This window comes from Pinus tabuliformis, chromosome Q (assembly GCF_031772625.1).
Source record: "Pinus tabuliformis cultivar Carrire ecotype Pingquan chromosome Q, CPIR1, whole genome shotgun sequence".
NCBI classification, from domain to species: Eukaryota; Viridiplantae; Streptophyta; class Pinopsida; order Pinales; family Pinaceae; genus Pinus; species Pinus tabuliformis.
This window is the reverse complement of record NC_142296.1, coordinates 1,213,284,394-1,213,303,869: the sequence shown is the minus strand read 5'-3', so window position 1 is coordinate 1,213,303,869 and position 19,476 is coordinate 1,213,284,394. Positions and strand designations below refer to the sequence as shown.

Sequence of the window (19,476 nt, the reverse complement as noted above, 5' to 3'; positions counted from 1 at the left end):
ATCTCTCAGTTGAAACACACTCTTGCACAAAATTTCCAACCTGCATGGGTATACTCATACCAAAGAAATTAAAAATATAGTGGCTAATAGAACACAAAACTCAAGACCATAAACTTCATATTTTCATTCAGAAAAAACATTCAAATCTTATACAGAAACAAGTCCACCCCCTTACTAGAAAAAAAAAACTCTTTTTATTTTTATTTTTTTTTGTCTTCCTTAAAAAAATGTTGCCTCCTATTGTTGAAGTTGTTACAATGTTCCCTTTTTTCCCCAACAAATCCTCTGAATTTCAAGATTTATTTCCTAAACTAACTAAACTAATCTAATCTAAACCAGATTCGACTCGAGTCAAGGGATCAAATGAATCTCTACTCATCTATCATCACATTTCTTCCTAACAAAACTCTTCCACAAACTCACCCTTTCACATACGTCGTGAGAACGAAGTTGTGCTATTGTTATCTTGCTCATCTTCCCAATGTTGCGTGCCTCGATATTTTTCTACCGAACCGGGCTCTAAAACATGCCTCAAAATGAGCGGGTGCTCATACCTCGTTCCCTAATCTCTATACTTGATGAAAATGATTGCATATTTCAAGTTTCCAAAAATATTTCAAAATCTAAAATCAACCAATCCAAGAAGAATTACAATTTTATTTCTCTATTTACAATATTTACGTAGGATTTTCTAATCCCAAATATCAGGTGTCAACAATATGTGACTCTTCGATTTCCACATGTTTACATTTACAATCTTTTTCAAAATTACGACGTCATTTTACACATCATCATGTGATGAAAACAAGACAAGTCATTGAAATTGATGACTTGGAAATTAGTGACCTGTAAATGAAGTTCTTTGAGAAGTGATGACACTAACCCTATGTCTTCAATACTTGTAAAAAATATTTCATTGAAGTTGACTTCTACCCTCCAAGGGTCTAGAGCGATTATGGAGTCTTCATGGGTTACTTTGATTGTCACATTCCATCATTCCTTCAATTGTCGCAATATGGAGCCTTTGTGTCTTTGTCTTCAAAATGTGTCCTTGGGAAGCTTCTCTTGATAGATATCCTCAAACATGTTTTTCCATGCTTACTGCGAACACTTGTATGTATGGACCACTCATGGAAAGAAAAAATTAGCAAAAAAAATATCCTACTCTATGATGATTCATGCAATGTACCGACTATGGATCAACACTAAGGAAGGGAGAGAAAGAGGGGTGTTATGGGTGGAGAGCACTCTTTCTAGATACAGAGAGATATGTACTGCTTATTAAGACTATTCCATGCTTATCTATGGACAAGGAGGAAAGGTGAGCGCATGGTGCAGTTCCAAGAGGCAAGACTGCAAAGACTCTTCCCTAGGACTGCACCATGCGCTAGGGAGTAAGGATAGGGCCCTAAGGAGGGCACAAGACATAGTTCCAAGGTACAAAAGAAGTCATCACTACTCACTAAAAGTGTGTAGTCTGCTGTACTAGGAGACAGAGGAAGGAGTGGCACAAAGAGGAAGAGTAAGCAACAAGGAAAAGGGCATTGTTGACTAAAATTGCATAGTGTGTAGGAGAGAGAGAGGACGCGCAGAATGGTGCAAGGTTTATTTCTAGCTAACAAGGAGGATCACTATTAGGCTCTAGAAGTGCACAATGTGCTCTTCCTATCCTAGAGGACGAGTTGCAAGGTCAGAAAAATGACTAATTATAGAAAGGTAAAACATGGAAAAACACAATGATTTAGGAGAAATATCAAGCTTTACACATCTCTACTCGTAAATAAAACTCAAAGAGAATCAAATAATAATAAATATACATCAAAATATCAGTTCACAAACAATTTTCAAGTGCTACAAGTGAAGTATGAGTAGTTCTGGCACATAAGGGTCATTTTGTGACTATAAAGTGTGTTATGACTCAAAAGTGTGCTATGGTTACTCTTAGTGATTAGGAAACACTTAGGGAGGGGCATGGACACTTGAAACATGTACAAAAACATAAAATGGCACTTAATGACCAAAAGCAACACTTTGCATATGGAAGGTAGGCTCCAAAATTCAAACATAACCAAACTTTTGGAGGGTGTTGTAGGAGCAATAATAGGATGATAGGTTAAACTAAATTGTAATATGTGCCAATCGTTCACCATAATGTCCTCCAAAAATGGCTTAAAAACACGGAATCTCGATCGCTAGTGATGGACATTGGAAGTCCATGTAGGCGCATTATCTCCATAAAGAATAATTCAACCAACTTGCTTGCATTGATTATTTTCTTACAAAGAATGAAGTGGGCCATTTTGGAGAATCATCCAACACTATGAAATAGTCATTTCCTCTTTGAGTGTGAGGAAACCCCACTTTCCAGTCTTGGGAAGGGTTTAGACAATCTTGTGTTTTGTTGTCCACCATTAGCAATTTGGAAAAAAAATCATGAAGAAACAAATTTACTATTATTCTTCCTTAACTCAAGCCAAAGAAATTTCTCACTTATCAGGTTATAGGTTTTGTCCCTACCAAAATGAACATCCAATCCACACAAATGTATTTCTTAATCAGTTGTTCCCTCTAGGATCCCTAGAAATACAAATTGGATTCCTCTAACAAAAATCCATCAACTAATAAATAATATCTATAAGGACTTCTCCCTGCATTTACTGAACTATTAATAGATTCAATTATTTGGTTGAAATAAGGGTCTACAACATATTTTTCTTTCATTTTGTCAAATGCCACCACCTCATGGGTCATAGTTACAAGTAGGTAATGTCTCCTACTTAAGGCATATACCAAAACATTAGTTTTCCTACTTATGTGTTGCACTATACATGTATAACTCTGAAGAAACGAGACCCACTTTACATGCTTATGGGACATCTTGGCTTGATAATTTTTATATTTCAACACTTCATCGTCAATTAATAGGAAAAATTGTCAATGGAAAAGGTAGTGTCTCCATGGTTTCAGTGTTTGAACAATTTCATATAGCTCTTTATGATAGGCGCCATACCTTCTTTTCGCATCAATTAATTTCTCACTACAAAAAAGCAACTAGCCAACCTTACTGGCTTAGGATGCCTCCAATTGCAACAACTAAAGCATCACAATCAATGGTAAATACCTTATCAAAATATTATAGAATGAGAATGGGGGCCTTAATTACTTTTCTTTTGATAATTTCAAAAATCCTATCAGTTGCCTTAGTCCATGAAAATGACTTTCCCCATGTACGATCGATTAAGGAAGAACTTATCCCACTGGGATTTTTGATAAAATTCTTGTAAAAGTTTACTAGCCCATGATAACTCCTCACATATGTAATGCTTCAAGGGGTTAGCCATTTTAATATGGCTCTAACGTTTTTTGGGTCCATATTCACTCCATTTGCATAAATTACATTCCCAAGGATAACTAATTTGTTTGTACAAAATTCACTCTTATCAAGAATAAGAAAAAAAAAAAAAACTTTTTTCTCTAAGTGTATCTAGCACTATCCTTAAATGATTCAAATGTTCTTCCATGGTTTGCTAAAAATCATAATTTCATCAAAATAAATAATGAAAAATTTCCTAATGTAGGGTCTAAATACCTGGTTCATAGTTCGCATAAAAGTGGAAGGAACATTAGATAATCTGAATGGCATAACTAGGCATTCATAGAATCCATCTTGAGTTTTGAACATTGCCATCCATTCAACACCCTCTCTACTCCAAATATGGTGGTAACCGCTCTTTAAGTCCACCTTAGAGAATATTTTCACACCATACAAGTAGTCTAAAATTTCATCCATATGAGCTAGTGGATATCTATACTTTACAATGATTTTGTTGATACCTCTAAAGTAGGCACAACCTCCATTTGTTCCATTTCATAGGTGATATTAAAGTAAGAGTGGCATAAGGACTCCTTTCCCAAATGAATCCTTTTGCTAACAAATACAAAATCTATATTCTCATTTCTTCATCCTCTTGATGAGATAACATGTAGGTAGCTTGATTAGGGAGTCTTGATCCAAGCATTAAGTCAATATGGTGTGTAACTCCTCCTGAAGGTGGTAATCCCACTGGAAATTCTACTCGAGTTACACTTGAATATTCTGGCAATAGTTCTTGAATCCCTTGTGGGAGTGCTCACCCTTCAAGAATCCTATCAACTTCTACACATAGTAGGTAATAGATTCCTCACTTAGTTTTCTTAGAAAATTATTATAATATCACAAGTGATAATGATGTCATTTTAGATGCCTCTTCTCCTTTACATGGCTTCAAAATATTTTTTCCCATGATGTTGAACTTCATAAGTGTTTTCTAATCCATAATTAATTACTTTCCGATCATATTCCTAGGGTTGTCCTAATAGAAAATGACATGCATCCATCAGGAATACATCACATGATACCTTGTCTTCATAAGGACCTATCTTAAAAGAAATCAAACAAGATTTATCGACAAACACACTATGGTCCCCTTTCAACATGGAAATTTTGTAGGGGTTGGACTTAGGAATGAAAGTAAAATGTAACTTTTCTACCATTTCAGTACTTACCAGATTATCAATAGATCCCCCCATCAATGATTACCTTGTAGGTTTTAACCCTGTAAAGAAATTACCTGCATACGACTTCTAAAAGCAGAAAATAAACAATGGCAAGAGCATAAAACATAAAACAAATATACATAAATATTTTCCCCTGGATCCCAAAACTGAGACTACCAGATTTATTCTTCATTATATTCTTTTCAATATTACAATACATATATATACATGCCAAAGAATCCATAAACCCCAATCCATTAACTCTGGATTAGAACATAACCGTAGTTCCCTTGACCGGATCTACAAAATACCATGGACAAAAAACCATCATACCCAAAACCATGTGCAAAATCCATGCACAAAACCATAGGTAGGTTCGCCCAACTAATATAGTCATGGAAAGAATATAACACAACCCAACATTCTTCCACTTGTTGTTTTATTTCCACAGGGGGTCGCAAGAGAGATTAGACATTGATCCAGTCCTGCAATGCCCATTATTTCTCTACACTAAGAGAACTTCTTAGTGTTCACAAACTTTGTTAATGCATATTCAGTATTCTTCAAAGTGTCCACCTTTACCAACAACACCTTTTTACCCTCAACCATATCCTTCAGAAAGTGATACTTAACATCAATGTGCTTTGTCTTTGAGTGACAAGCAGGGTTCTTTTCCAAGAAAATTACAGTTTTGTTGTAACAGTCTATCCTTGTAGCTCGTTGTACTAACCCCATACTTGAACACAATCTCTGCAAGAAAACTACTTCCTTTCTTGCATAAGTGGCTACCATGTATAATGCCTCTGTAGTTGAAAGTGCCACTATAGACCGTCTCTTACTCATCCAACTGACTGCACCTCCAAATAAGTTAAGCACATACCCACTTGTAGATCTTCTCTGATCCAAATCTCCAGCCCAGTCTGCATCAACAAAAGCACGGATGTCCAAAACTCTATCCAATCTTAGTCTTCCTTGATAGCACAAACCATAATCACTAGTGCCACACAAATACCTGAAAACCCACTGTCCAATGCTCCTGAAATGTGTAGTCTAGTACATACAATTGCATACATAGGGCTACTATATGCACTTGCATATGGAACACAGGACATTTCCTTGTCCTCTTCTTGTGTCTTGGGACACTATTCACCAAATAACTTTACACCTACAAGAATAAGAACCTTCATCGGTTAACTATCCTGCATATTAAACCCTCTGCAATATTGTCTCGACATATTTCCTCTAGTTTAACCAGAGTTTCCTCTTTGCCCGATCTCATTTAATTTCCATGCCCAAAATATAGTTTTCAACACCAACATCTTTCATGTCGAATTTGGAGGAAAATTCGGTCTTCAAATCCTGGATAATTTCTTTATCATTTCCAGCGAGCAACATAATATTCACATACAAGACCAGATAAATAACACGATCACCAATTAATTTAAAATATAGATTGATCTACTTTGCTTTTGATGAAGCCAAGTCCCCATAAAAATGTATCAAATTTATAATACCACATCCTTGGTGACTGTTTTAACCCATACAAAGACTTTTTTAACTTGCATACCAATTCCTTCTTACCCTTCACTGTAAAGCTTTTAGGTTGCATCATGTGGATCTCTTCTTCTAGATCTCCATGAAGAAATGTTGTCTTCACATCCATCTACTCTACCTCAAAATCAAAAGAAACATAAAAAGACAAAAGTAATCTAATAGAAGCTACCTCGGCAACAGGAGAAAAAATATCCCCAAAATAAATTCCTGACAACTGGGAATAACCTTTTGCTACCAACCGATCTTTGTATTTCTCAACCTTTTCTTTTGCATTCATCTTCTTCTTGAACACCCATTTGCTACAAATGGGTTTCCTTCCAGCTGACAACTCCACCAGATCCTAAGCCTCATTTTTGTGAACACATGTGATTTCATCAACCATGGTCACTTTCCAGAGTTCACCATCCTCTAAATCTATTGCTTCTCTCACAGTTCTGGGATAATCATCAGTAATAGATAAAGAAAAATTTCAACAGAAAGAATATGGACTATACCTTTCTAGCTTCCCTCTTTATCGAACTGATCTTCTCAAAACCAGAGTTTGTGGCTCTTCATCTTCTGATTCTTATTCTTCTCTTCAGTCTGATTCTTCTTCCTTTAGCTCAAACTCTATCTTCTCAGGTTCTTTTGGTAGGACTTCATATTTAATAACATCTTTCACCTCTCTAAACACCACATCTTGACTGTAAAAAACCTTCATTGTTTCTCGGTTCCAAATCTTATAACCTTTTAAACCATCCTCATACCCAACAAAAATGCATTTTTCAGATTTACTATCCAACTTTGTTATTTTTTCCTTTGAAACATGTACATATGCATCACATTCAAATACCCTTAGATGTGAAAGAGAAGGTTTCTTATCAGTTCATACCTCTTATGGAGTATTATCCTCCAACGCTGATGAAGGTGATCTATTGACGAGGTAACATGCAGTATCCACTGCCTCTGCCCAAAATTCTTATCCTAACCCAACACCACTGACCATGCTTCTTTCCCTTTCCATCAACTTCTTGTTCATTCTTTCTGCAACTCCATTTTTTCAGGTGTGTATAGAGTAGTCTTCTGCTGTGCTATACCACACTTCTTACAGAACTCTTCAAATTATTTCTTGCAAAACTCACCATCGTTATTTGTTCTCAGCGCCTTTATCTTCTTCTTTGTCTGGCTTTCCACTGGAGCCTTAAATTTTTTAAACCTGTCAAATACTTCATATTTATTTTTGAGGAAATATATCCATGTATTCCTTAAGAAGTCATCTATAAATGATACATAATACACAACCTTATCCAGTGATGGAACTGACACATATCCAAACATATCACTGTGCACAAGCTCTAACATTTGTTTCACCCTCTTAGCACGAGAGGGGAAACTCACATGATTTTGCTTCCCATATACACAATTTTCACAAAAATCAAAATCCAGAGAGAAATTAGACATACCTTCTATCATACCATTACGATGAAGTATTTTAAGGCCCTTCTATCCAATATGTCCAAGCCTTTGATGCCATAGCCTAGCGTTTTCTCCAGAGACCACTAGATTTTATGTTTCACTTTCAGGAACCACAGAACTATTGCACCCATCAATACCAATTCTACCTTGAAGCTTGTACAGAGTTCCAATTCGAACTCACGCATCAATACCAGTTCTCCCCGAACCATCTTTCTTGTATCTTTCTCTAACACTATTTTTACACCTACATCATCCAACTTTCTTACAAAAATCGGATTATTGGACAATGCAGGAATATGGAGAATATCAAGAAGTGTTTTAATCTTTCCACCTTGCAATTTCAACTTGACTTTTTCGCAACCAACGATTCTAGCCTTCCTATCATCCCCTAAGGAAACATCACCACCATGATATTTCTCATACTCACAGAACCACTCTCCATGGGGAGAGAAGTGAAAGGATGCACCTGAGTCAATCAACCATGCCCCATGATCTACATGTGTACTTGAAGAACAAGCCAAGTACACATCCCCATCTTCGTCTGAGGTGGTTTTTGCCTCTGTAGAAGGAGCATCATCGGATCTCTTTCCTTTATCAGGAGATTTATATTTACAGTATCTTTTGAAGTGCCCTTTCTTTCTACATTTCCAGCACACCTTTACAGGTTTTCCGGGAGATTTAGATCTCCCACTTGAGGACTATTTTTTTTTGTTCTAGGACCGTCCTCGTACATACAAGGCATCACCATTCTGGCCCTCCATATTTTTCTGTCTCATATCCTTCGACAGCAAGGATGAAACTATTTCATCAAACTGCAAGGCACTTGCATTGCTACCTATTGCAACAACCAGATTATCCCACGAATCTAGTAGAGAACACAACAAACTGATGCACTTATCTTCATTTGAAATTTTAATATCAATAAATAATAACTGGCTTACCAGTGTATTAAATGCGTTCAGATGCTCTATCACCGAGTCTCCATCTTTCATCCTCAAGTTATACATGTTTCTCCATAGGAACAGTTTATTCACCAGAGACTCAGATTGGTACAAAGTTTCTAACTTGTCCCACAAACCCTTCGCCGAAGCTTCCCATGATACATTCAGCAATACTGAATGTGAGACACACAATCGTATTGTGCTCTTTGCCTTCCTATCCAACTTCAACCAATCTTCAACTGACATTGTTGTTGGTTTAGTACCCGGATCTACCGTGATCCAATGATCTTTATCCACTAATAGATCCTTCATCTTAAATTTCTACAACTCAAAACTCTGACCATTAAATTTCTCAATCTCTATCTTTCCACTATTCGCTATTTCTTTCACCACAAAAACCGATCCCACAGATCTCTCACTGAACAAGGTTTACCACAAGCCCGAGCAAAAACCCCTTAGCAACAAAGGCGTCCCCTTGAAGCCACTAAAACGATAAATGAGGCAAACTCGTGAGGATGCGATAGGAACAGATATGAAGCATCCACTAGAACACACTCTTGCACAAAATTTCTAACGTGCAAGCGTATACTCATACTAAAGAAATTAACAATATAGTGGCTAAAAGAACACAAAACGGAAGACCATAAACTTCAGATTTTCATTCAGAAGAAAACATTCGAATCTTCTACGGAAACAAGTCACCCCTTACTAGAAGGAAAAATAGCTTTTTCTCTTTTTGTTTTTTCCGTCTTCCTTAAAAAAATGCCTCGTACCCCGAAAGCAGTTACGACGTTCCATGTAAGCGTATACTCTTGCACAAAATTTCTAACCTGCAAGCGTATATACTCATGCTAAAGAAATTAACAATATAGTGGCTAATAGAACACAAAACTGAAGACCATAAACTTCAGATTTTAGAAAAATAGATCTATCAAATCTTCTACAGAAACAAGTCCATCCCCTTAAGAAAAAAAAAAAACAAAAACTCTTTTTCTATTTTTGGTTTTTTTTTCCGTCTTCCTTCAAAACAAATGCCTCGTACGCCGGAAGCAGTTACAACGTTCCATGTTTTCCCGAACAGATCTCCGAAATTTCAAGATTTATTTCCTAATCTAACTAAACTAATCTGATCTAAATTCGACTCGACAAATGATTGTAGATTGCAGATTTCCGAAAATATTTCAAAATCTAAAATCAATCAATCCAAAAAAACAGTTTTACCATTTAAATATAAAATAAATCAATCAATTCAATATCAATTTGTTGGGTATTTTTTTTTAAATGGGGAAAATACCAAAAACCAAATATTCAAACACACAGAGGTAATGCTCTGTTTTTACTTTGCTCCAGGATCTTTTATGCACAGAAGACTTAAAAAAAAATTCACTCAGAGAACTAGAGTATTTCACCACCATAAAAGATTTCTATTCATTAAAAATTGATACAAAGATTTACCACTGTAAAATCCCTTTTATATTCACTGCTGTGAAAAATAACTTACTGCTGTAACAAACGTTTACATGAACTTACTGCTGTAAAACAAAATTCACACAGGCTTACAAAATTTCACGCTCCACCATTTCCTTTATGCAAAACCACACATGGTTTTTGCTATTCCTCTGTTTTACAATTCCTTACAAAACATTACCAAATACATTTGTGCACTGCTGTGCATTCACCCTCTAGTTCTTCACATTCTTCACACTGCTGTGTATGAAAATACATGCCACATATAGTTTTCGCTTCACCACTCTTATATTTTTCTCTACTGTGAATGCACGCACTTAAACTTCCCGTGTGCCATACATGAAAACACAAGTCAACACAGTAATTAATTACATACACCTATCCCATACAGAATTTATGTAATAAGTACATACGCCCATACCTTCTCATAAAAAAAACTTACCAACTCTATGTAAAACTTTAATATTCTACCTACCACTATGACATTTCATCAAGACGTATGGTCAATCAAAACTTAGATTTACTCCACGCAACATTTAATATTTGCCGTCGGGTGGATTTCAAACATCATGCAATTTGGTTTTGGGAAGCCATCGGGTCCACTCCATCGCATCGCAACTTTACTCATGTCAAAGACTTCAACCCTATGACATTGCCGATAGCGATGTGCCGATGCGATATCGGCGATCGCTTATCGCAAATACAAGAGCTTCCTTATAACTCCTTCACTTCAACTTTGCCGATGCGATATCGGCTATCGCTTATCGCAAACACAAAGGCTCCTTTATATTTCTTCACTTCATTTTGCCGATGCGATATCGGAGATCGCTTGTCGGCTATGTTCATATCGCTGCACAGTTGAAATTATATTTTCAACACTCCCCTTTAATTTCAACTGTCGGGCATTCAATCATACCCAAACACTTCCTCAAAAATTCAAAGCTCTTCTGATCAAGTGGCTTTGTCAGGATGTCCGCAACCTGTTCTTGAGTCCTGCAATGTTCCAAGACAATTTCTCCATTGTTTACCAATTCTCTGATGTAGTGAAACCTTGTATCAATGTGTTTCGTTCTCTTATGAAACACTGAATTCTTTGACAATGCAATAGCTGAGCTATTGTCACAAAATATCACTGTCGCTTTTGCCTGCTCTTGGCCTAAGCTTCTCAACATTCTTCTCATCCACACTGCCTGACATGCTGCTGCTGTAGCTGCCACATATTCAGCCTCTGCTGTAGACAATGCTACAATGGACTGCTTCTTAGAAGCCCATGAAATGGCTCCTGAACCCATATGAAAAACATAACCGGAAGTGCTCTTCCGATCATCTACACTTCCAGCCCAATCGCTATCAGTGTATCCAACTAAATCTGAATGTTCTGAGACGCTATATAATATGCCAAACATTTTGGTACCCTTGACATACCTCAAAATTCTCTTTGCTGCCTGCCAATGTGCCTCCTTTGGCCTCTCCATGAATCTGGAAATTAAACTAACAGCATACATTAAATCAGGCCTAGTTGCTGTTAAATACATAAGGCTGCCTACAATACTTTTGTACAAGCTAGGATCAAAATCCTTGCTGCTGTCCTCTCTGCTGAGCTTTAATCCCATCACTGTGGGAGTGATTGCTGCCTTGCATTCTTCCATCTTAAATCTGCTCAAAATTTGATTTACATATCTTGCTTGAGATATAAAAATTCCTTTTTCATTTTGCTCTACTTCTATGCCTAAGAAGTATCTCAACAAACCCATATCAGTCATTTCAAATTCATCCTTCATGACTGATTTAAAATTCTCAATAAGATAAATATCATTTCCAGTGAAAATAACATCATCTACATACAAGACAACAATTAAAATTTTACCATCCTTTTCCTTGATGTAGACTGTGGGTTCTCCTTCACATTTGTCAAATTCATTATCCAATAGATATGAATCTATCCTGCTGTACCATGCTCTTGGCGCTTGCTTTAGCCCATAAAGAGCTTTCTTCAATTTGCACACTTTGTGCTCTTCACCTTTCTTCTCATATCCGAGAGGCTGTTCAACATAAACCTCTTCCTTTAACACTCCATTTAGGAATGCTGACTTCACGTCCATTTGGTAGACTTTCCATTTGTTTTGTGCTGCTATGGACAGCACTGCTCTCACGGTTTCCATTCTTGCAACCGGTGCAAAAGTCTCCTCATAATCTCTTCCATACTGCTGCTTGTAGCCTTTAACAACCAGCTTGCTTTATGCCTTTCTATCTTGCCTTCAGCATTGCTCTTGGTCTTATAAACCCATTTCACACCAATGACTTCTTTGCCTTTTGGTAACTCAACCAAATCCCATGTTTTGTTTCTCTCTATGGCATTCATCTCCTCATCCATAGCTTCTATCCATTTCCTATCTTTGATTGCATCCTCGAAATGAATAGGATCATCAACATGACAATACAAGGCAAATAAGGAATTCATTCCTTCATTATAAATGTCACTTAGATTTCTAAATTTCTTACCTCTTTCACTTGGTGTGCAAGTGCTTGAAGATGCACTTGAATTTCCTCCTTGTGGTGTGCTTGGAGAGGCACTTTCATTGATCCTCAATGGTGTACCCTGCTGTCCTTGTGTTGGCGCTGCTGTTTGGGGATGTACTTCAGCCACTTCCTCTTCATCTTCATCATGAGACAAACAGCTCTTGACGTTCACTGTTTTTTCTATGCTTCCATCCCAAGCTTCCTCTTCAATGAATTGAACATCCCTGCTTACAAAGAACTTCTTGGTAGATGGAATGTACAGCCTGTATGCCTTGGATTCATCACTGTATCCAATGAAGATGCATTTCTCCCCTTTGCTGTCCAACTTCCTCCTTAGCTGATCTGGTATGTGTGCATAGGCCACACACCCAAAAACTCTCATGTGGGTGACTCCTTGCTTTCTCCCACTCCATGCCTCTTCTGGCACCTTGTTCATGACTGCTTTTGTAGGACACCTGTTCAATATATAAACTGCACAATGTACAGCTTCAGCCCAATACTCATTTGGCAAATGCTTTGCCTTCAGCATGCTCCTCGCCATATCCATGATGGTCCTGTTCTTCCTTTCAGCAACTCCATTTTGCTGTGGGGTGTACCGAGTTGTAAACTGTTTATGAATTCCATTTTCTCTACAGAATCTTAGGAATTCCTTGGAGATATACTCACCTCCTCTATCAGTTCTCAAAACTTTTATATGCAGCCCGCTTTGGTTCTCCACAAGTGCTTTGAAATTTTGGAATTTCTCAAACACTTCACTTTTGTTTTTGAGGAAATATATCCAAGTTTTTCTTGTACAATCATCAATGAATGTCAAGAAATATAGGCTGCCAGCTAATGATGGAGCTTGCATTGGTCCACACAAATCTGAGTGGATAATTTCTAAGGGTGTCTTTGCCCTTATGCTTTTCCCTGATGGAAAACTTTCTCTGTGTTGTTTTCCCAAAATGCAGCCTTCACATAGGCTGTCCGGTTTCTCTATCAATGGTAATCCTCTTACCATTCCTTTTCTGCTCAATAAGTTTAGACCTCCAAAATTTAGATGCCCAAATCTCAAGTGCCATAACCAATTCTCATCCTTTGGCACGCTCTGGAAGGCCTCTTGGGTGACTGCTGCCATTTCCCTTTTATTCTTCATGTCAGTCCTGATCCGGAGAGGGAACATCCTGTTCCTTGTCATCTTCACTTCAGCAATGCATCTTTTGCTGGGTGGTATGTCCATGATGGTGCACACATCATTTACAAAGTAAACATTGTAACCCTTTTGGATAAGCTGTCCAACACTCAATAGGTTACATCTCATTCCGGGGACATAGTAGACATCTGCTATGGTTTTCCTTTCTCCTTGTTTTGTAAATATTTTTATCTCCCATTTTCCCATAACAGAGACTTTGCTATCAGTTCCTAGTGTGACTTCTGATTTCAAGTTTTGATTTAAGGCTGAGAAGAGGGCTATATTCCCTGTCATATGGTTGCTGCAACCTGAGTCTAAAAACCAAATTTCTTCACTATGTGTTTCAGCCATGTTACAAGCTAACAGAACATTATTCTGACTGCTGTTTTCTCTTGTAACATTTGCATTTTGTCTACTGTTCATATCATGCTGTTTCTTTCTACAATCACTTGCATAATGTCCATACCTTTTGCAATAATAGCATTGAACATTAGATTTATCATACCTTTGTCCTTGAGCATGATACTGTTCTCTTTGTTGGCTGCTGCCTTGGCCTTGGTTCTGATTTGGATTGCTGCCTCTTCCTTGTGCATTTGATGGGCTGTTCCTTCCACCTCTGTTCTGGCTTCTGCCTCTTCCTCTCTTGTTTCCTCTGCCTTGACCTCTGCCTCTTCCAAAGGACATCTGGGTCTTGAAGGCTTGCTCAAGAGATGAGTTTTCATTCCTACTCAACCTCTGCTCATGTGTTATCAGTGATGCATGTAGCTCATCAACTGAATAGCTTGAGAGATCCTTTGTTTCTTCAATGGTAGTGACTATGGCATCAAACCTTGAGGGTAAGACCCTCAATATTTTCTCCACTATTCTTCTATCTTCAATGGTTTCTCCATGAGTTCTCATTTGTGTGATTACACCAATCACATGGGTGAAGAATGAGTCAATGTTATCTGACTCCTTCATATTCAGATTCTCAAAATCCTTTCTCAGCAATTGAAGTTTTGCTGTCTTCACTCTCTCCATGCCTTGATAGGCTGTCTTGAGGGTTTGCCATGCTTCATTTGTTGTCTTAGTTGCTGCTAACCTTGGAAACATACTCTGGTCTACTGCTAGATACAACAACACTCGGGCTTTTGAATCCTTCTTCCTATTGTTCTTCAGCAGATCCTTCTCTCCCTGAGTTAATGCATTGAACTCAGTTTCATCTGCTGGTTCTTCGAAGCCATCTTCAACTATTTCCCATAAATCTTGAGAGGCAAGTAGGGCTGTCATAGTTATTGACCAATAATCATAGTTCTTCCCATTAAACTGTGGGAGCTGGGTGTTAAACAAACCCATACCAGTGCTTGTGCTGGCCATTCCTTGACTGTGTATTTAAAACAGATCACTGCTTCTTCAGCAACACAAAAAAAACTTTTGAAATACCTGAATCCTTTGCTGTCTGAGTCTTCTGTCTCCCTGAGAGGTTTTGCTACAACAACAACCTTCTCCCTTCAGCTTCTTTGAGTCTTCAAAGAGCCTGGACCAGCTCTGATACCACTGTTGGGTATTTTTTTTTAAATGGGGAAAATACCAAAAACCAAATATTCAAACACACAGAGGTAATGCTCTGTTTTTACTTTGCTCCAGGATCTTTTATGCACAGAAGACTTAAAAAAAATTCACTCAGAGAACTAGAGTATTTCACCACCATAAAAGATTTCTATTCATTAAAAATTGATACAAAGATTTACCACTGTAAAATCCCTTTTATATTCACTGCTGTGAAAAATAACTTACTGCTGTAACAAACGTTTACATGAACTTACTGCTGTAAAACAAAATTCACACAGGCTTACAAAATTTCACGCTCCACCATTTCCTTTATGCAAAACCACACATGGTTTTTGCTATTCCTCTGTTTTACAATTCCTTACAAAACATTACCAAATACATTTGTGCACTGCTGTGCATTCACCCTCTAGTTCTTCACATTCTTCACACTGCTGTGTATGAAAATACATGCCACATATAGTTTTCGCTTCACCACTCTTATATTTTTCTCTACTGTGAATGCACGCACTTAAACTTCCCGTGTGCCATACATGAAAACACAAGTCAACACAGTAATTAATTACATACACCTATCCCATACAGAATTTATGTAATAAGTACATACGCCCATACCTTCTCATAAAAAAAACTTACCAACTCTATGTAAAACTTTAATATTCTACCTACCACTATGACATTTCATCAAGACGTATGGTCAATCAAAACTTAGATTTACTCCACGCAACATTTAATATTTGCCGTCGGGTGGATTTCAAACATCATGCAATTTGGTTTTGGGAAGCCATCGGGTCCACTCCATCGCATCGCAACTTTACTCATGTCAAAGACTTCAACCCTATGACATTGCCGATAGCGATGTGCCGATGCGATATCGGCGATCGCTTATCGCAAATACAAGAGCTTCCTTATAACTCCTTCACTTCAACTTTGCCGATGCGATATCGGCTATCGCTTATCGCAAACACAAAGGCTCCTTTATATTTCTTCACTTCATTTTGCCGATGCGATATCGGAGATCGCTTGTCGGCTATGTTCATATCGCTGCACAGTTGAAATTATATTTTCAACACAATTCAATATCAATTCAAAACTTCTTCTACACACAGGTACCATCCACACAAAACGCACCACACCTGCATCCAGGAAATGGAGCTCTTCCCGTTTTTGCACTCTCAATGACTTCCAAACCAGCAGTTTATTTCACTCCATTAACTAGGCTCTGATACCAAAATAGGATTGATTAGAAAATGATCGTGAAAATGGTGAGATGCAGCTCTCACCACTGACAGCCTGCCGCACTACTCTCTCACCTTTGGATCATAACAAGACCAGAATAATGATTTTCTAGAATTTCCCATTAACCATTAACCATTGTTCAGAGAACGTATGCTTTTCTCAAAAAGTTCGAACAGTTAAAAACTTAAATGTCGATTAATGGCAGACAGAATCTACTTTGAATCGGAAGAAGTTACATGTATTCATTCACTCTTGTATTTTGAATTCAATAGGCAGGGGCATTGCAGGCATGTATTTTCAGATTTACCTGTTACTGGGAAAACGAGAATAACGATCAGCACGGGATACCATTTGTTGCAAGAGACCCAACTTCTCAAAAACTAGTTTTCCTTCTTCGTAGCTGCTCCCAAATTCTGTCTTCGCTATAATATCTGCAGCCAAACGGGCGAAATGCTCCCCCACCTCAATTTCAGCAGTTCCACCTCCCTCCTCCACATTTCTCTTCCACTGATTTATCATACATTTTGTACTTTCGATCATGTATAATACGTGTCCCTGCACGGACATTATTTTCATCAAGTTGGGCTAACAGAAATTAGCTAAACAATCATGCAAAACTTCTAAAGCTCTATCCCTCTTGAAAGCAATGAAAGTACCTTGAGGTTCTCTTGGTGAAAGGCAGGAGCTATAACACGCCGTTGATTTGCCCAGTCTTGCCCATTAGCCATCAAAAGGCCTTTCCCAATGAAATCCTCCACACCCTTTTGTTGCAATTGGGATTTTCCATAGGAGAGGACGTTCTTTGCAGAGAGAAGTTCTTTGATTAGCTCAGGCTCTGTAATAGTCAGCCGGGGTTCAGCGCCCCACCAGAATATGAAGCGCCGGCCTGTTAAAATGTGAATGGTAAAACAGTACAGCAACAAATTAAAACAAACGGATTAGAATGATTGCAACAAATTAAAACAAACCTATCAGAAAGGTTGCAACAAGCCAAGCACAAATTTTGAAAATGAGGACGAAGAAGCCTGGAAATCTATAATGGCAAAGAAATCTATCATAGATCAGCACAAATTCCAAAGTGAGGACAAGGAAGCCAGCCATCATAATTCCACAGAAATCTATCACAGATCGGAATGATTGCCAGGGGAGCACAAACCCGAAAGTGGTAAGGAATAAGCCTATACCACACGTACACAGAAATCTATCATGTCTAATTGATAAGGAATAAGCCTATATCACACGTACACATAAATGTATCATTATCTACATACTTGATAATCTTCAAAATAATACGCAGTCGATATGTTACACAAAGCAGATTAAAGTATATTTTAATATTGATGGGATTGACTAAGTGGATCTGTTACGCAAGCAAACTAAAGTATATCTTAATAATTGAATGGATTTCTGTAGCATTGTCACAGATCGGAATGATTGCCAGGGAGCACAAACTCGAAAGTGGTAAGGAATAAGCCTATACCACACGTACACAGAAATCTATCATGTCTAATTGATAAGGAATAAGCCTATATCACACGTACACATAAATGTATCATTATCTACATACTTGATAATCTTCAAAATAATAATGTATCATTATCTACATACTTGATAATCTTCAAAATAATACGCAGTCGATATGTTACACAAAGCAAATTAAAGTATATTTTAATATTGATGGGATTGACTAAGTGGATCTGTTACGCAAGCAAACTAAAGTATATCTTAATAATTGAATGGATTTCTGTAGCATTGTCACAATTGCTTTCAAGTATTCATTTTTTGTTTTTAATGGTATTTCCTATTTTATAAAAATATATTATAAATATAAATTTTGCTATCTATTTTTATTTTAAAATTTAAGGTTAATTAGAATTAAGTTGGTAAAATGGTTGTTATTTCTTTTACTATATTTAATTCAGACAAGTGAAATGATGATGAGGTATATTGATCTAATGGCTACTTGGTCTTCACTTATTGGTTTACAGAGATAATATTTTTTTAGAAAAACATTGTAATTAATATGAACCAGTTTAATTTGAAAATATAATTTCAAGTAAAATACATTTTTGAATGCATAAATAAATTGACACCATAGAAAATCCTAAGACACTTAAATTTTACAGATTAAATAGCTTAAACTTAAGTTTTTAAAAATATCTGCCTTATTTTAGTTAAAATTAACCAGAAAAAAATGTAGTGAAAAAGATCATTTCCTCTATAAATTAGACTATAACATTTTAAAAATTTTAAATTATATAATACTTAGGTTTTTAAAATTTTATAATTTTTTTTTCCAAAACAAGATTTCCAGTCCATTTACATGATAAAATTGAATATTATTAAAGACTTTAGCTTGTTTGGGCAACACTAAAAAAACCCATCCATATTAAGTGTTAAGCTGATATTTTAAAGGCTTAGATATCAATTTATCTTCGACCACATGCTAATACCCCAAACTAATAAATAAAGAAAAACATCATTCACTAATTTAAAAACCCATCCATATTAAGTGTTAAGCTGATATTTTAAAGGCTTAGATATCAATTTATCTTCGACCACATGCTAATTCTCCAAACTAATAAATAAAGCAAAACATCATTCACTAATTTAAACACTAAAAGTAAGAAAATTATTTTAATTTTATAACTCATTAAAAATAATTATATCAAAAGGAGTATGAGGGAAGGTGAGATTTGTGTGCTTAACCTTTTTAAAATAAAAATAAAATATTTTCTAATTAAAAATGGGACTATCACAAAAAAAAGATAGATATACATATTTGATTAGATTTAATTAAAAGTATTATAAAATATCCATTCATTGTGCTCAATATTACAACCAAATCTAAAATAAATATGTGAAGTAACATAGTTTTATATTAATTTTAAAATGAAATAAAATGATTAAACCAATATAAATCCATCTTAACCACACTTCTAGCATGCACCAAGTGGGATCAAATTTCTGTAAGTGCAAATATCTTTTAAAGAGTAAAATTTGGGAAAAAAATTTGCATCCCTCTAATCCCTTATATATATATAT

The 19,476-nt window shown here is 36.5% G+C and overlaps 1 protein-coding gene across 4 annotated transcripts in view; it reads right to left on the bottom strand.

Annotated features, from left to right (window-relative positions):
• Window positions 1-17,630, bottom strand: part of LOC149224141 (cytokinin hydroxylase-like) — a 369,076-nt gene extending 351,446 nt beyond the window's left edge. For 2 of the 4 annotated variants that reach the window (XM_089383499.1, XM_089383498.1), the window contains exons 1-3: window positions 17,400-17,630; window positions 17,088-17,317; window positions 16,739-16,986 (exon numbers count right to left, since the gene is read on the bottom strand). In XM_089383499.1, coding sequence (XP_089239625.1) covers window positions 16,739-16,986; window positions 17,088-17,317; window positions 17,400-17,535 — 614 coding nt within the window. In that variant the 5' untranslated portion in view covers window positions 17,536-17,630. Of the gene's footprint in view, window positions 1-15,704; window positions 16,415-16,738; window positions 16,987-17,087; window positions 17,318-17,399 lie in introns of those variants that run through there. The other 2 variants (XM_089383501.1, XM_089383500.1) reach the window with 2 other exon arrangements.
• Between the last annotated feature and the right edge of the window lie 1,846 nt (window positions 17,631-19,476).